Genomic DNA, 16,863 nt, shown 5'->3' with positions numbered 1-16,863 from the left:
TGCCCGACAAGAACAACTGCGCCACGTAACAGTAGGCTCAGCAAATGTGGATGCTACATTAGCTCGCATTTATCCACCATAACCCACTGGTCGTAGCAGGCCAAGTAAAGCTTTAGCGAGCGGGTTGAATTTAACTTTTTCATTCGTAAGAGGAAGAAGAATGTGTTATTACTATTTTCAAAACTTATAATGTCTTATTTTAAATAAAGGAAGTAGGAGACAATGTAATCAGTAATGGATGATGTAAATGAAGAAAAGGTATTAAACGAAACCGGTGACTGTAGCAAAAATCTAGGTGCAGTTCTTAAGTGTGCAAGACTTTGAAGTTGTAAATGTTCGTTCATTTCACTCTGAAATATGAGATTTAATCCAGCGTACCGAGACATGGGGATGATATGCGCTTCCATATTGAGGACGACGTCAAGTTGAGCTAACAACCCCCCGCAGTTGCGTGTCATCACCTTAAAGCCGCGTCAAACAGAAGCAGCATTGAGAAATGTCCAACTAACTGCACGATTAACGCGCTACTGTGTGGCTCGTATCAGGCACATTGTGGCCCTGACCTACATATCGCATACCTCTCCCACTCACACACCCCCAACACACACACACACACACACACACACACACACACACACACAGACAGGATTTGTCATGGAAAGAAAGACCCAGTCGCACAAACATAGTCGAGAGATTAAGAGCAAACCACTAATCTGACGGTGCCTGCATCGCTGTGTTTGTGTGTCTGTGTGCTCCATTTGTTTTGAAACGTGGGCAGGTTTTGTGCGATGGCTGGTTCATTCTGTCTTAGCAGCTGGAATGAAGCCCTTTTTGTTTATCCAGGAATTTCACCCCCGAGAGAAGAAAATGGGGCTAGAAATTGTGCGCCCATGTTTAGTTTGTTGTGAACGCCATAAATTTGGTGTTTAAATAATCAGTTTGGATTTTATTTGGGCTTCTGCAGCACTATGAGTCATAAAATAAGAGATGGAGACAAATACAGTTAGTTTGCTCTCCATGTGTAATTGGACACCCTGGGGCGCTCAACCCCGTGTTCACCAGCCAAATCAGAAACAATGTTCATAAACTGTTCAGCGCACCGAGATAGTGACGTTCATTATCCAACCGCACGCACGCACGCACGCACGCACGCACGCACGCACGCACGCACACACGCACCTGTCACACAGATTACCGTTGAGGTTTGTCCACACCTCAATCCTTCTGCATTCCAGGTTTGGGGCAGACTTAGTGTGAGGTTGCCAGCGGTCAGATTCAGAGAAAGTGTGTGTGTGTGTGTGTGTGTGTGTGTGTGTGTGTGTGTGTGTGTGTGTGTGTGTGTGTGTGTGTGTGTGTGTGTGTGTGTTTCACACGCTGGAGTCGACCCTTTTCTCCCACCGTCTCATATTAGATACATGCAGGCAACAACGGATGAGCACAGGCACATTACCACACACTTGTGTCTGAAGTAACCTCTGTCGGCATATAATCCCATTTACCTCTGAAAACACAAGAGTGTGTTTGACAAGGAGTGAGGAGAGGAAGACTGTGTGTGATGTAGAGCCCACAGTCTGTCCACTGTCTCGGAGTGGCAGCTGTCTCACACGCGCACACACACACAGGCATGCATGTCAGTTATCCATAAGGCACATTGCGTGTCAGAGAAGCAGTTGTCTTTGCACTTATTGCTGCTCCAGCTCTTGAATGTGTGAGTGGATTGTTTCTCAGTTTCTACCGTCGTCCTTGTGCAAGCTGCTGGTTGAAGCTGCTGGTTGAAGCTGCTGGTTGAAGCTGCTGGTTGAAGCTGCTGGTTGAAGCTGCTGGTTCAATCTGCTGGTTGAATCTGCTGGTTGAAGCTGCTGGTTGAATCTGCTGGTTCAATCTGCTGGTTCAATCTGCTGGTTGAAGCTGCTGGTTGAAGCTGCTGGTTGAAGCTGCTGGTTGAAGCTGCTGGTTGAAGCTGCTGGTTGAAGCTGCTGGTTCAATCTGCTGGTTCAATCTGCTGGTTCAATCTGCTGGTTGAAGCTGCTGGTTGAAGCTGCTGGTTGAAGCTGCTGGTTGAAGCTGCTGGTTGAAGCTGCTGGTTGAAGCTGCTGGTTGAAGCTGCTGGTTGAAGCTGCTGGTTGAAGCTGCTGGTTGAAGCTGCTGGTTGAAGCTGCTGGTTGAAGCTGCTGGTTCAATCTGCTGGTTCAATCTGCTGGTTCAAGCTGCTGGTTCAAGCTGCTGGTTCAAGCTGCTGGTTCAAGCTGCTGGTTCAAGCTGCTGGTTCAAGCTGCTGGTTCAAGCTGCTGGTTCAATCTGGGAAACACAGAGGAGGACAGTGAAAATAGATAAATCAGATTATTACAGTTTAACAGGCTGAAAAGACTGTGGTGTACATTCTTAAGGTCTTTTTTTTATGTATTTAACTATGTTTATTATTATTGTGTGTTTTATAACCCTGTGGCTCATGATAGTTTCTCAAAAAAAAAACAACATTTTGCAATCTTCATATTCTATTATTCCAAGACGCAGAGCTGAGCAGCTTGTAAAGCATCTGCTGTAAATAATGTATTCTTGGCTAATGTACTTGAGCGATACGAATGGAGAACTCAAGGACCAAGCAGGCCGGTGTTTCTGCTGCGTAGCTTTTTTCTCGACTCTTTCACATCCAGGGTTGCCCGCTAGACGGGTCTAGATCAGGTCTTATCACTCCGACCGGGCCGATGGCTTCCTAACACACACACACACACACACACACACACACACACACACACACACACTCACACACACGCTCTATACGCTACTTTTGTACTCTAGAACAAGGCATTTATTTTGACAGGCCACCTGCCACAGAGAGGGACAGAGAAAAGGCACTGGCGCTTGTCCTCCACTAAACAGATTTACGTTGGCACTAAAACAGAACTCATAAGGACTTTTTATACGGCCCAAGACTTGCCAGTCAGCTTGTTTCCCCCAGCCGAGGCAGGAAGGAAATTACACAAGATACCACAATATATAATACTTCTCTGTTGTCCGACCTCTTGCAAATTGGTCTTACCCCCTCTGAAATTTGTCTTGGCCCGCTGGACGACTTGAATACGATATAGCGACAGTTGATTTTGGCGTTTTAAAAGTGCTAGCTCATATTTTGGATATTCTCATCACGAAATGCCTTTTTGTCACTTTTTTTTCTTGCTGATAAAGTGATGACATTAAGTATCAAGAAGATTTCTGCTTATATTTCCCCCAAGGGCACTCTAAAAATACTCTCCGTACTAAGTTATTCATACTTATTCTGCTGTCATCCAGCTATGATTGAAAAATGAGGACCTTTTATGAACAAATCTCTGTGGACAGTGACAAATGGGCTGGATATTCTTTGATAATATGCCAGTGGTTTATTGCAATAATGTTGACGTTCTCTGATAATCCTCAGCAGATGGAGTGATTGCTTTGTTTCAGTGTTGAGATATGAGTTTTCGGTGCGTTAAGAGGACTCCATTCAGCCCCCTCAGCCCCTGGGACAGCCTCTGATTGGGACATATGTCAGACTAGTGGGCTAACCAGGCTGCAAATGACTAGACTGCACCATACCTACCTGCAGTGTGTGTGTGTGTGTGTGTGTATGCATGCCCGAGCTGAGTGTATTTTTTGAATAGTTTAGAGAGCCACCCACATCCTCTACTCTCTGTAATAATGTCAGTCAGACTGTTTGTCTGTCTTTGAATGTGTTTGTCTGTCCAGGGATTGCCACCCATCCGTCCGTCAGCGTGTCGGGGGATGGTAATCCATTCTTCCCATATGCAGATAGCGGCGCTGAGATTAGACCCTGGGAGAGGATTAAGGCTTCAGGGCTTGGCTCCCCATTTTACCTCCTCTCTAACCATCCCACCCCCCACGCCCCACCATCCGCTTCCTGCCGCCTCCTCGTGCTGTTCAGTCCTTCCCCCGCCCCTCACCATCTCTTTTTTTTTCACGGAAGGTCTCTATGTACGCACACAAACAGAGGGGAGGATGTATGCAGTTGGCGTGTGTGTGGGTTGAAGTGCGCCCAGTATGTGTCTTTTTAAACCATGCTGCTTACAGTCCTCTCCTCAATTATGCTGTGGTTGGGATGCAATAATTGACTTTGTGCATGTATGAGAGAGTGTGTGTGTGTGTGTGTGTGTGTCTTGACAATTTGCATACATTTTCTGAGCCTTTCCCTCATTCTCGCACACGTCCATCTTTTTAAATTTATTTTCCTTCAATTCCACCCTCTCACCTCTTCCTCTTATCCCAGATGTGACCCACATGTTGTGATGCAAGGGTAAAGAATATTTTTTCCCCCCCCGAGTGCCGCTCTTCCATCCTCATCATCGCCATCCCTCTCTCGCCACCTTCTCCTCCTCTTTCTCCCCTCCAGTGGCGAGTGCTGTAATTGATATGCCACTGGCAATAAATCAGCACAGCTCCGGGGCTGAGCAGCGACCATTATCTGAGCGGGCAGGTTTAGTTGCTTTTGGAGAAGCGGGTGAGAGAGGGAGAGTTGATCCAGCTCAGCTCACGAGAGTTGGCAACAGCTCACCACCTCAACAACCTGTGGCATTTCCTCACAACTCACACGAGAGTGCACCACCCCCCCCCATTTCTTCTCAGAATTCCCGCCACACTTTAAGCCAAATAAACAAAATGAAATAAGGCGGTGGGAGGACCCCATCCTTCTGAAGCTTTTCCCTCTCTGTTATGTCTTCTACCTCCCTTTCAATCCCTCATTCCAATTCCCAATGCCCATAGGGACTCAGAACAGGCCTGTCAATTGATAGGGTGTCCCAATATCAAATCCAATCAACTTGGCCCCTTCCAGCCCCTCTCTCTGAGGCGTTTCCCTGATGTGATAGCGGCCTCGGCTCCTCCGATATGGTGGCTGCCCGGTCCCAAAGCCACAGACGCGCTCCAGCCCCAAAATGATTGACATGTTTTTCCTTGATGGTGCCAGATATGGCTCGCAACCTTGTTTCAGCGCTCTTCCCACCATTTCACTTGAGCTCTGGAGGAAATTGAAGTTGAAGAGGGTTCAAAATGGTCGAAATTTATGAAAAAAAAAAGAGGAGTGCGTGTGAGAAGCTGAGTGATTGACCATATTCTCAGCAGTCGGGCATGTGTTGAATGACGGGGTGGAGGAAGAGGGAGTTGGGGGCCCATTTGCGAAGACATTATTTCTCTGATTCTTACACCCATCCGGTCACACACACACACACACACACACACACACACACACACACACACACACACACACACACACACACACACACACACACACACACACACACACACACACACACACACACACACACTATTGTGTTAGTTATGCATGTGTTGTGATGTCATCGTCTTATTACTGGGATAGATAACAAGCCCTGGATGCAATTTGTTGTGCGATTCACACTCTCTTATATCAAGCCGTGGCTGGCCTAAATGAAGAGGAATTACTTTAGGGATGCCCCCCCCCACCCCCCCCCCCCCCGTTATCGCCCGTTCTTTATCAGGCTCTCTCATTTCCTCGCTCACTCAGTGTGTCTTTCCCCTCACTCTGAAAATGACAAAGGAAAATGAGGCAGCCGGCCTCCCGTATAACGTGCCACCACGTTTTAAATTGGCATCTGCTCTCGTCGCGCGCCGCTGCTGTACCGTTGAGCAAGAAATTCGTTTTTTTATTGCAGCTGCTTATGCCGAAGAGGCTGCGGCCTGCGTCGAGTCGTTTTAATCTCACAGAGTGCAGAGTGAGGGTGGAACAGCACCTCAGGCCGTTCTGGCTGCCGTTTCCTTGCCGAGGTGCCTCAAACCACGGGGCTCCCCTGGTGTTTGATTTCAGCGCAGGTAGAGCGCTGATTAAACCGATGCGGAGATGCTGCCTTTTCTTTGGCTCCCGCTGCTCCTCACTCACCCTTCTGCTACTCACTCTTTCTATGTCTTTCTGTCTCCTACTTTCTTTTTTCCTCGCTCTTTCCCTCTTCCTGGCCTTGCTCGTCATCTCTCCTACACGCCCTCTCCGGGCCTTTTTCGTTTGTGAAAATTGGATGACACCACCTCTCCCTGAACCTGGCCAGCGCTGTCTCAGCTGAGCTATGGTTTGCTATTCCATGAACATCGCCACTACTATTCCTTTCCCCTCCTGCTCACTCTGTCTCTTTCTTTTCTCCCTCACACACTATTTGCAGCAGCGGCAACGACTTAAATTGATGTGCAATTTAATGACTCCTCTTACTGAGGTGTTTAATTCTTTCAATACATCGAAAAGTGCATTTTTCTCCCTCTTTCGTTCTCTCTCTCTCTCTCTCTCTCTCTCTCTCTCTCTCTCTCTCTCTGTCTCTCTCTCTCTGTGGCAGCTGGAAAAAAAACCCCCTCCAATCTTGGTAAACTGACCACACTCTGACCTGTGTGCATGGTGATTGACAGACGGATAGCCTTGCTCCCGTGGCTCACCACGGGGAGAGCAGGAGGCGGAAACTGAGATAAAGGGATATTTAGATTTTCCTCAATCTCCTCTCATCTCCCACCCACCTCTTCCTACCTTTCCTCATCTCCCCGTAGTGTCTCTCATCCTTTCCGATTCAGCGTGGTCATAAACTACCTCCGTGCAGACACTTTGATAGTCAAGGTGAAATTGAACCACGGGGTCCCTGGGAGAGTTGTGTCCCGTTTTGCATAATCAGCATTTACAGGAGAACTAATGTTCCAGTTTTTGCAGGAACATGATTGGCCTGTCAAGCAGTAGCACACGCCCGCCAAACCCTGCTCCTCATCATCATTGCGTGGTCGTTGGAGGATACTCTCCCCTTTGACTCCTCCTCTCCTCCTCCCTGTCCTTTATGTGTGAAGCCTTCGTCCTTGTTACCTTTTCTCATTTCTGCCCTTTAATTCCGCCGCCTTTGTTGTCCGCATCCCGGGTTGTCAAGGGATACTCGCTGTGCAGTATAGTGTGTGCTGTGTGAAATATATTTGCGTATTAATGAAAGCGGACCTATGTAAATGTGTATTTGCAAAGTTCATTGATCCGAATGAGTCGGTATGAAAGGCAGTGAGGAAGGAAGTAGGGCCTCGTGCACTGACACGTGGGCATATTCTGGATATGATGCTAGTGTAGGCATGTTGCACCATGCACTACAGTGACAATCCCTCACCTCGACAATTACAGGGTCAACTGTAAAATAGGGCCATCTGTGATACAAGGTGCATTACCTGCTATGTGTGCTGCGATACATTGCCGGAGGAGGTTGCCGTGTGGCAGCAAAAGTTGAGCCAGGTGCATTTTTATTAATTTTTTTTTGCCTGAGCGTACTGCGGGTCTTGCACTGTGCCAAGACCAGTGGTCCGTTTCAAAAGAAAGATGAAGTCGCTTTTTGTGATGCGTTATAAAATCGCTTAAATCGCACAGGTAACTGAATAGCGAGAGGTTTTTGAGTGTACTGAATGTGATTGCAGTCTGATGGGAGGGGCAGGATTGGCTGTAAAAGAGTGTCGTGTGAGATATGGACCCTTCAAAAACAACAGTTTGTGCTGAATGTGCGGCAAACATATCCGTCAAGGGTTATTATACTTCTCTCTGCATGAGTCTAATTTGTCGCGATGTAGTATATATTGTGATTGTAGCTGCTGAGGGAAGGCAGAGTGTGTTGCTTGCGACCTGCTGTGCTGCCATGAGAGCCTGATGCCTGGCTAGTGGCTACAGAACTGCGTGATTACAATAAGGGGTTACTGTTTCTGTTCAGCGTGTTGATACCGTTGGAACCCTGACGGGAAAGCCTTCGAGCAGACCTTCCTATAAATGTCTTGCTGTCAATGTAACAATGGCCCCTGGCATTTTCTTAAACACATGCCTCCGCCAAAGCCACCATGGCAAAGTTAAAAGTTATGAAATATTAAAAGAGTTGAATGTTGTAAAATCTATTAACTCATTCCAGCAAGACTCCCATTATGTGTACAGAGCCTTTAATAATCGGGCCTCCCCTGCTATTTTCCCTCATAATTAAATGCAGACACACATTTGCCTTCCAGACTTGATTTGATATTATTTATTTATTACCGAGGCAAATGTCAGCGTGATTCTTTTTCTTCCTTCTAATTTTGGCGATGTAATTTGAGAGCCTTTTCAGCCTCTCTGCCTGCTTGATGCATAATCGATAGGAAATGTTCCTTGGACGCTCACCGTGTTTTCTCTCTCTGCCTTCCAGGGCTCCCCCATCGTGCCTCTGTGGATGATGTTCCTGATGACGGCCTGCAACGCTGAGAACAGGACAGCGGATCAATAGGAGTTTTGCTGCCCCTCTCTCCATATTTCTCTCTCTCTCTTTCTCTCCCTCAAACTGCCTTCCCTTATTCCTGGACAGAAGAGTGGAAAACGAAAGAAAAACCTGACTTGGGACCAGCACTTGTTCTCCTCCTCCTCTTTCTCCTCCCCAACCCCCTAAGCCTTGCCTCTAGACAGCCCAGTGATGTGTCCCCTAGCTCGGTCAGCGGCTACCCCTGGCCAGGGGAACTTGTTTCTCCTTTTGGGGCTTTTGCTTATCATGAGCTCATCCTTCTCTGGAGGCCAACCCCCTCCCTTCAAACGATTTGTCCCCTCTGAGTCGGGGCTTACACATCTCGCCATCCACAACAAAACTGGAGAAGTCTATGTGGGAGCTGTCAACTGGATTTTCAAGGTGTCTAGCAACCTGACCAAACTGCGCAGCCACATGACGGGCCCAGTGGTGGACAATGAGAAGTGCTACCCTCCGCCCAGTGTCCAGTCCTGCCCTCATGACCTGGCCCAGACCCCCAATGTGAACAAGCTTCTCCTCATAGACTACGCACAGAACCGCCTCATTGCCTGTGGCAGCACTTCGCAGGGGATCTGCCAGTTCCTTCGCCTGGATGACCTCTTTAAGCTGGGCGAGCCCCACCACCGCAAGGAGCACTACCTCTCTAGCGTGGCAGAGTCGGGTACCATGTCCGGGGTCATCATAAGCTCCGCCCAGAGTCCGACCAGCAAGCTATTTATAGGAACGCCCATCGACGGCAAGTCTGAGTACTTCCCCACCTTGTCCAGCCGCAAGCTGATGGAAAACGAAGAAAATGCCGACATGTTCAGCTTCGTCTATCAGGATGAGTTTGTCTCCTCTCAGCTGAAGATCCCCTCTGACACTTTGTCCAAGTTCCCCGCTTTCGACATCTATTACGTTTACAGCTTCAGCAGCGAGCAGTTTGTCTACTATCTAACGATGCAGCTGGATACCCAGTTGACGTCCCCCGATGCCAGCGGTGAGCAGTTCTTCACCTCTAAGATTGTCCGCCTCTGCGTGGACGACCCCAAGTTTTACTCCTACGTTGAGTTCCCCATTGGCTGCACTAAAGATGGAGTAGAGTACCGCCTGGTTCAGGATGCCTTCTTGGCTCGGCCAGGGCGGCAGCTCGCCAACTCTCTGGGGATCTCTGAGAATGAAGACATCCTCTTCACGGTCTTCTCTCAGGGTCAGAAGAATCGGGCCAAACCACCCAAAGAGTCGGCATTGTGTCTGTTCACCCTGAGGAAGATAAAAGAGAAGATCAAAGAAAGAATTCGGTCCTGCTACAAGGGATACGGGAAGCTCTCCTTGCCCTGGCTGCTCAACAAGGAGCTCGCCTGCATCAACTCGGTAAGCTCAAATCTCTTCTTTGTGAGTTCTGCAGAGTAGATACTTTCTTTACAGCCTCTTCCCTCAGAGTGAATCCGTTTACTTATCAGTCAGGGCACACATATTATGTTTTGACTGTTAAATGTATTTAAGACTGCATTAGCGTTGGCAAAGTATGACACCATGCAAAACCTTTTCTCAAAAACGTTGCTGAAACTCTATCCTTCTTAGCGTACATGAGTATCAACACACACACACACACACACGTGTTATTAAGATATAAAAGACTAGTATTGATCTTGACAAATTTGTGTCCCTGAAACTGTCTGCTGCCTATTTCTCCACTCTACAGGCCTGCAGTGGTTCATATAAAGTGTGAACAGCTCTCATTTCTTTCTCCTGCTGTCTTCTACTTCACTTCTTTCTGCCCATTTCCCCCTCTCCGAACAACCTCTTGGTGCTTTGATTTAGTCAGGCAGGGGACATCATTAGCCCAGTCACCTGGATTTGTGAAATGTCACTCAGGAGTAGCACTCATGCACACGCACACGCACACACATACACACTGCATGGTTCGGTGCACTGCAGTGTGACATCCTGGGGGACGGCTTGAGCTAGACTGGGTTTTTACTAACTGATCCACGGTGCATGGCCCTGCATGCTTTACAGAGGACCCCACACACACAGACGCACATGCATACACTCACACGAGAGACCTTAAGGCACTACTACACAACAGCTAGGGCTGGGCGATAAATCGATTTAATCGATTAATTCGAATGTGTGCTTTAAGGCGATGTGTTTTATTGAAAATCGAGAAAATCGCCCCCACCCCTTTTTCCCGTAGTAGAGTGCGCGCGCATTGTTTACAAACTAAAACAATGGCGGCCAGCAGCTTCACTGCTGCCGCCGCCACCTCACAAAAACAACCCAGCATTTTGGAGACATTCACCAACTGTACTCCGCATGAGAAGAAGAGTGCCCGGTGGAAAGCCATCACGGATGCAGTCGCGATGTATATCGCAAAAGATATGGTGCCCATATACACCGTGGAAAAGCCGGGGTTTATTCACCTTCTCAAAGCTTTGGACCCCAGGTACGTGCTACCAAGCCGTAAACATTTTTCTGACGTTGCCTTGCCTCGGCTGTACAATAGTACACGCCAAAGGATCTCTGCGGAGCTGGAGGGGATGTCATTCTACTCCGCAACAACTGACCTGTGGTCCAGCAGGTTGACCCAGACACCGATCCACTTGACTGGTGGAAGCGTCACCAACTTAACTTTCCAAGGCTAAGTACTTTAGCAAAGAAATACCTCTCTGTGCCAGCTACAAGTGCCCCCTCTGAGAGGCTTTTCAGTGTGTGGGGGGGGGCATTGTTACATGCCACCGTGCATGCCTGAAGCCAGAGGTAGTAGACAGGCTTGTCTTCCTGGCAAAAAATATTTAGAAAAAACATGCACTACTGTTTAATACTGTTGGTTATGTTGTGAATGCACTTGATTTTGTTTACATGCACTTATTTACTGTGCAAAATATGTTATGTTGATGTTAGATCAGATGTTGCACTTTTGAAAATGTGAATGTTAAAGGGTCATATACATTTTATTTCATGCTGTGTTTGTATCAGTGTATTCAGTTAGAAAAGCTTACTGTAAAAAGTTACATTTGCACAGTTGTTTACAATGGAAGGCTACTATTTAATGCCATTTAATGTTATGTTTAATTTAATTTTATATTTAAATGATTCAGGCAAACAAAAGAGTGACCAAATACTTTTTGTATACTACAGGCACCTTTCTACAATGTTCAGGTTTTGTTTGCACTTTATTTTTATCAACCTACTTGGGAAAATCATCACAAAATAAAAGAAAAAATTGTTTTCAACAGCTTCTGTCATCTGCAAAAAATTTTGGGGGAAAAAAATCGATTTAAATCGTGAATCGGATTTTTTGTAAAAAAATCGGAGATTTTTTTTTTAGGCCATATCGCCCAGCCCTAACAACAGCACACAGTCTAGTTTCCTCTATAGTGGACATACCTGCTCACGTCCTTTAGTTTTTTCTGGCTTTCATGCCTCATTCTCGTCTCTCTCCCCTTGCTTAGCCACTCTCTTCAGGCTGCATCTGCAAAAAAAAAAAAAACCTCTTATGTCTTCGTTCCATCTATTATTGTTAAGTGTGCGGCACTCTTAGTTGACCACCTGTCTCGGCGACCTCATTTTCCATCTCGTGTGCTCTTTAAATTCACCCATCCATCCCCTCCATCACGCTCTCTCTTAAGATAGCTTAATTAAAAGAACACTTTTAAAGCTTTTTCTTTAAATGTCAGCGCACACCAATTTCCCTGGCAGGTGTCTATACATACACACACACACACACACACACACACCCTGTGTTGCAACTAATCCAGTGGCATACTTGGTAAGAATAGCGCTCTTCCTCTGTGTAGGTCTTCATTAGTTAGTGTGCACAGGTGTGTTTTGTGTGGTGGTGTAATTGATGTGAATGACCCGGCCAAGTCCTCCTTCACCGCCCTTTCTTCCTCTCTTTTTTGCCGCCTTGTGAAGATGTAGTCTCCCTCCTGTTCAGGGGTTGCCTTCATCCTTTTTTTTTTGTGCTTTCCTGTCTTCGGGCCCATCACGATGACAATAGCTCTGAGGGAAAAAGGCAAGCAATCTCATTTATTTCAATTAGACCTTTGCACTGGTGCAGCAGGAGCTCTAGCCGGGATGTCTCTGCTAGAAACAAATCACAAGTTAGTGTGGCGGCGAATTTGACTTTTGTTTTTATGCAGTGCAGTGAAACATCATCTGCTAAGTCGTAGTCCTGGCCAGTCAAATACTGTATTTGCAAATGCACATACCGGGTAGATAACTGCACGGTGCAGAAATGCTTTTTACCGCATCGGCATTTAGCTCGGGAGAAAATAATTGCTGCCACGATAACTCTCAATAGGACTATTATAGTATAAACGTCCGTGCACTGTGTTTGCTTTTGATAAGACATACTGGTTTGCATTCCACCTAATGCAGCCCTACCAATGCAGCCTGTAGATGTAGGTGTGCCAAGTCATACTTACAGCGTGTATTCTTAATTTCCTTTATTGGTAACACCTATCGAGCGGAGAGACCGTCCCGCAGCCCCCCGTCTTCCCGTCAGGCCTGTTGCCATGGCTACTGGAGTTTTGAAAAGGGTTACTTTCACTCATAATTCATCGCCGCTTAAAACATCCTCTCAAGAATACTGCTGTCCCATATAAGCTGTCAGCAATGATGATGTAGTAGCCTCTGAGATAAGCTGATTGGCTGACCCCACGACAGCAGCAGCAGCACTCGAGGGGTCAGTGGCAGGTTAATGACGTCCGCCACGTTGGCCCCTAAGCAGTGACCTGACGTTAGCTGCCCTCCCCCCGACCTTAACCTCAGCCAGTGGTCCGAGGGACCTCGGATCTGATCCTCAAATGCCCGATATCATTTTCATGCTGGTGCTGTGCAACGTGACGAAACACAATAACAAGTAAAGAGAAGCACAGACGAGACTGAATCAGACAGCAGAACTGAAATGGCACAAGAAGGTGAGAGTTGCACTCGCCGGCTAGCAGTTGCCAGTCCTCCACTGGCGGCTGCTATTGGCAGCAGTTGGACGATAAGTAAGGAACAAACTCACAACCCATCCCCATTTCTCCAGCTAGTCTAGGGTATGAACTGGCGATCTCCTGCTCTAACATTTAAGCTACCGGTATTTGGCGCTGAACCCCACCCAGATTTTCCCACCCACCCAAGGAATTCAAATGCACTCCCCTAACCGCGAGGCAACAATCTCATAAATGCCCATCTCAACTGCGTTTGAGTGAACAGTGTGGGAAAGGCTGCGTGACGTGGGAGAGGAGGAGGAGGAGGAGGTGGAGGGGGGGTGAATACGTTTAGTTTGACCCTGTCATAGTTCGGTGGAGAGGGCGAGGCAGGGGGGAGAGAGGGAGCACTGGACAGCTGTTAGCCACACAGTCATGATGGATGGCCAGGCGCTCTGTCAGCTCCCTGTGTGGAGTTCATATTTGTGCTGGATCATAACTTCTAGCCTCTGGCCGTCATTAGGGGGATATGTTTACGGGCACAGTGAGATGGTGGCGGTGGCTGTTTTTCTGTAAACACAAATGTTTGGGCATATTAGAAGCAGCTCTGTTATAGAAAAATATGTCGGGAGGAAGCAGACACACACACACACACAAACACACAAACACACACCCACACACACACCGTTCATCACCACAGCCCTGCTACCTGGCTATATATGTCTGCTGTGGGTGTGTGCGCTGCAGTGTTTGTTTGCGTGTCTCTGTTTTGTCCCTGAGCTTTATTAGTGAACCGCTGACCTTCTCCACGGTTTGAGAGTGGATCAATACAACCCATTTCCACACGGAGAGGGAGAGGGAGAGGGGGAGGGAGAGAGAGAGAGAGAGAGGAGGTAAATGAGAAAGATGTTAGTTTGAACCAGAGAGAGGAAGAAAGAGGCGCAGGATGTGGGCGGGCTTAAAAATGAGAGGACGCGAGGGAGGCTGAGAGAGAGGAAGAGTTAGACGCCAAAGCAACATGCAGGAGAGAGAGTAAGGGAATTTGAAAGAGAGGTGTTGAGGAGATGAGCGAGTCACAGTGAGTGTGAAAATAACAGAGCGAGCCCAGGAAGAGGCTTAAAGGGAAGAGAAAAGGGATTGAGAAAGAATGCACAAAAAAAAGGAGGAAATAGCGTCAGTGTTGTTGAATGTGTCCAGAATGCAGTCAAGTTTCCCAAGCCTGAACTTCAGCACCGACTGTTCACATCGTACATAGATTTGTGTGTTTAGGCATTTTGAACTTGCTCGCTGTGGAAATGACTGTACTGCATACGGACCACTGACTGCAGTCTGAAACACAGGAAACCAAACCAGTCGGCTGCAGGCCAGTTCAAGAATGGAGATCTTTGTTACGGTTACTGCCATGAAAATATCCAACATTATCAGTCATGAGGAGTTTGATGTCGGCCCATGTTTTGTGCTCCAGTCACGGCTGTTCAACTGTGTTTTGGATGTGACGTAAATGTTGTGTTTTTTAGTTATGTCGGTTTTCTTTCCAGTCAGTTTTGAATTGACTGGAAAGACCGATCATCTCTAGAGATTGATATGAATCAAATGTCAAAACATGTTTTTAAATCATATTTCCAACTGTTTTCTGTGTGATTTTCAGATTTTTTTTATTTTTTAGATTTGACAAAAATAGTCAGAAACGTGCACATAACGACACATGACCCTAGCTAGCAAGACGGGGATTTAAAGAGGATGACACTAGAGCTAGGGGGCGTTTCAGAGAGAGGAATGAACGGGGAAAATGGCACGTAGGGAGAGACTGAGAGAATGAATACCAGCCAAGGAGAGAGCAACAAGCCTTTTACAGCCAGGGTCTGCTCGAAGGAGAGCCAGTGATTCACCGACCGAGAGAAGAGGAGGGCGAGAGGAAGAGTGATAGCCCCAGAAATCTTTTCGTCGCCGCTGCCAAGAACAGCGTGAGGAAAGGGTGGATGACAGAAGGAGAGGAGAGGGTGGATGAGGAGAAGAGAGGAAAGGGTGGATGAGGAGAGGAGAGGAGAGGGTGGATGAGGAGAGGAGAAGAGAGGAAAGGGTGGATGAGGAGAGGAGAGGAGAGGGTGGATGAGGAGAGGGTGATTGAACGCTGGCTGCTGCACAAATAAAATCGGTGTCCGTCACCTGGCCAGCACATTGTCCTCCTCAGCAGCACGGCTCTCTGTCATGTCAGCTGTGCGCGCATGTGTGTGCGTGTGTGTGTGTTGTGGCTCACCTGACAGGGTGTGTATATCTAGGAGTAGGTGCTATAATAAGGATGACTCAGGAACACAACAAAACTCTTTTGGTGTTCATGAAATATCACTGGATTTCAAGAGGTGTCCTCCAAACGGAGAAAGTCAGGGACTCTTTTTGCTCAGGGGTCACTTTGCAAAACATGTTTTCTCACTCACTAAAGTCATCACATTAAATGTTGATTTCCAGCAGCAAGCAAAACATTAAACAAAACAGCTGTAGCCTTTTTAGGTTATTAGAAATTAGCTTACTTTAACGAATGGAAAAAAATATAGATATTGTTTTAGGGCACATAAACATCACATACCAAGTATTATATTTTGTTAATTGGGAGTTTGGGGGGATGGAAAAAACCAACATTCCAGTTTGAACATTCCTTTCCCCCGCTGGAAGCCCCATTGTCTCCACGTGAGGCTCACATGTGACCCAAAGACTATTCAAAATGTCAGGCTGCTTTCTCTCGATCACCAGATGGATGGTGAGGTTTTGAACTTTGTCCCGAGCCGATGCATCAATCAATCGGAGATCAATCATAGCAATGAGTCAATCTCAAGCATTCATTTTTTGGGACGCTGCATAGGCCAGCTGTTTCATGACCATCGGGGTCAAAGGTGAGTTTTGGTGCTTAACCTGAAATCAATCTTAAAATGATCGCAGTTCCATTGTAGTTATTTCGATTTTTTGGTAGCTTCTTCGTGATGGTGCTCGTTGCCGTGGCATCTCTACGCTGTGACGTGACTTGTGAGGCAGCGTGGGTTGTGCTGTTGTGTATCTTTCCCTGTAATGTGTTTGATGTATGGTTTGTATTTAGATTTGAGAGTTTTTTTTTATACTATGGTCAAGCCGTTGAGCGGAGCATTGTTATCAGAGTTCGGAACTTTCTGTGGTGAGCTGCACCCTTGAACCTGATTACAGGAGTATAGCAGATGCAAATGCTATAACTCATCCTTTTACCTCTGCCTGATAAGAGCCCACACCATCGCAGAATATTATACTCACTCACTGAATTGGATGCAGTAGAGCACAGAGTGTCTAAAGTTGGTGAGTGATGGAGTTACACCATTGGTAGAAGTAGGTGATAGCGTTACACTGTTGGCCTATGGTCTTTTAGAATGAATAGGTGCGACAGTGTTTCTGCTGCTAACGTCACCCCTTTGAGCTGATCCACTTCCTCAATACACACCTGTTTTTATTTTCTTTAGGCCTATAGAAATGAATATTTTCCTGTACTTGTTTCAGACGTGGTCCGGTCTTGTAGATGTCGTGTGTTGACACAGTTTGATGCATATGCTATAAGAGTAGCATATGGGTGGAGCTGTTGTGGTTGAGAGAGAGAGCGGTAGATGAGCCCCGAGTAGAGGAAGTAGTCAAATGGTAGTGTGTACACAGTGTAGGTT

The 16,863-nt window shown here is 46.9% G+C and overlaps 1 protein-coding gene across 2 annotated transcripts in view; it reads left to right on the top strand.

The window, feature by feature from the left end:
* Positions 1-8,347: 8,347 nt before the first annotated feature.
* plxna1b (plexin A1b) overlaps positions 8,348-16,863 on the top strand; it is a 158,175-nt gene continuing 149,659 nt past the window's right edge. Inside the window, exon 1 of one of the 2 annotated variants that reach the window (XM_079265704.1) lies at positions 8,348-9,638. In XM_079265704.1, the coding sequence (XP_079121830.1) occupies positions 8,457-9,638 (1,182 nt within the window). In that variant the 5' untranslated portion in view covers positions 8,348-8,456. The remainder of the gene's footprint in view (positions 9,639-16,863) is intronic. The other variant, XM_079265705.1, reaches the window with a different exon arrangement.

The sequence above is a fragment of the Melanostigma gelatinosum genome, assembly GCF_949748355.1.
Source record: "Melanostigma gelatinosum genome assembly, chromosome: 3".
NCBI lineage: Eukaryota > Metazoa > Chordata > Actinopteri > Perciformes > Zoarcidae > Melanostigma > Melanostigma gelatinosum.
Note: the sequence above shows the minus strand (reverse complement) of the source record. Positions and strands in the feature narration are given on the sequence as shown.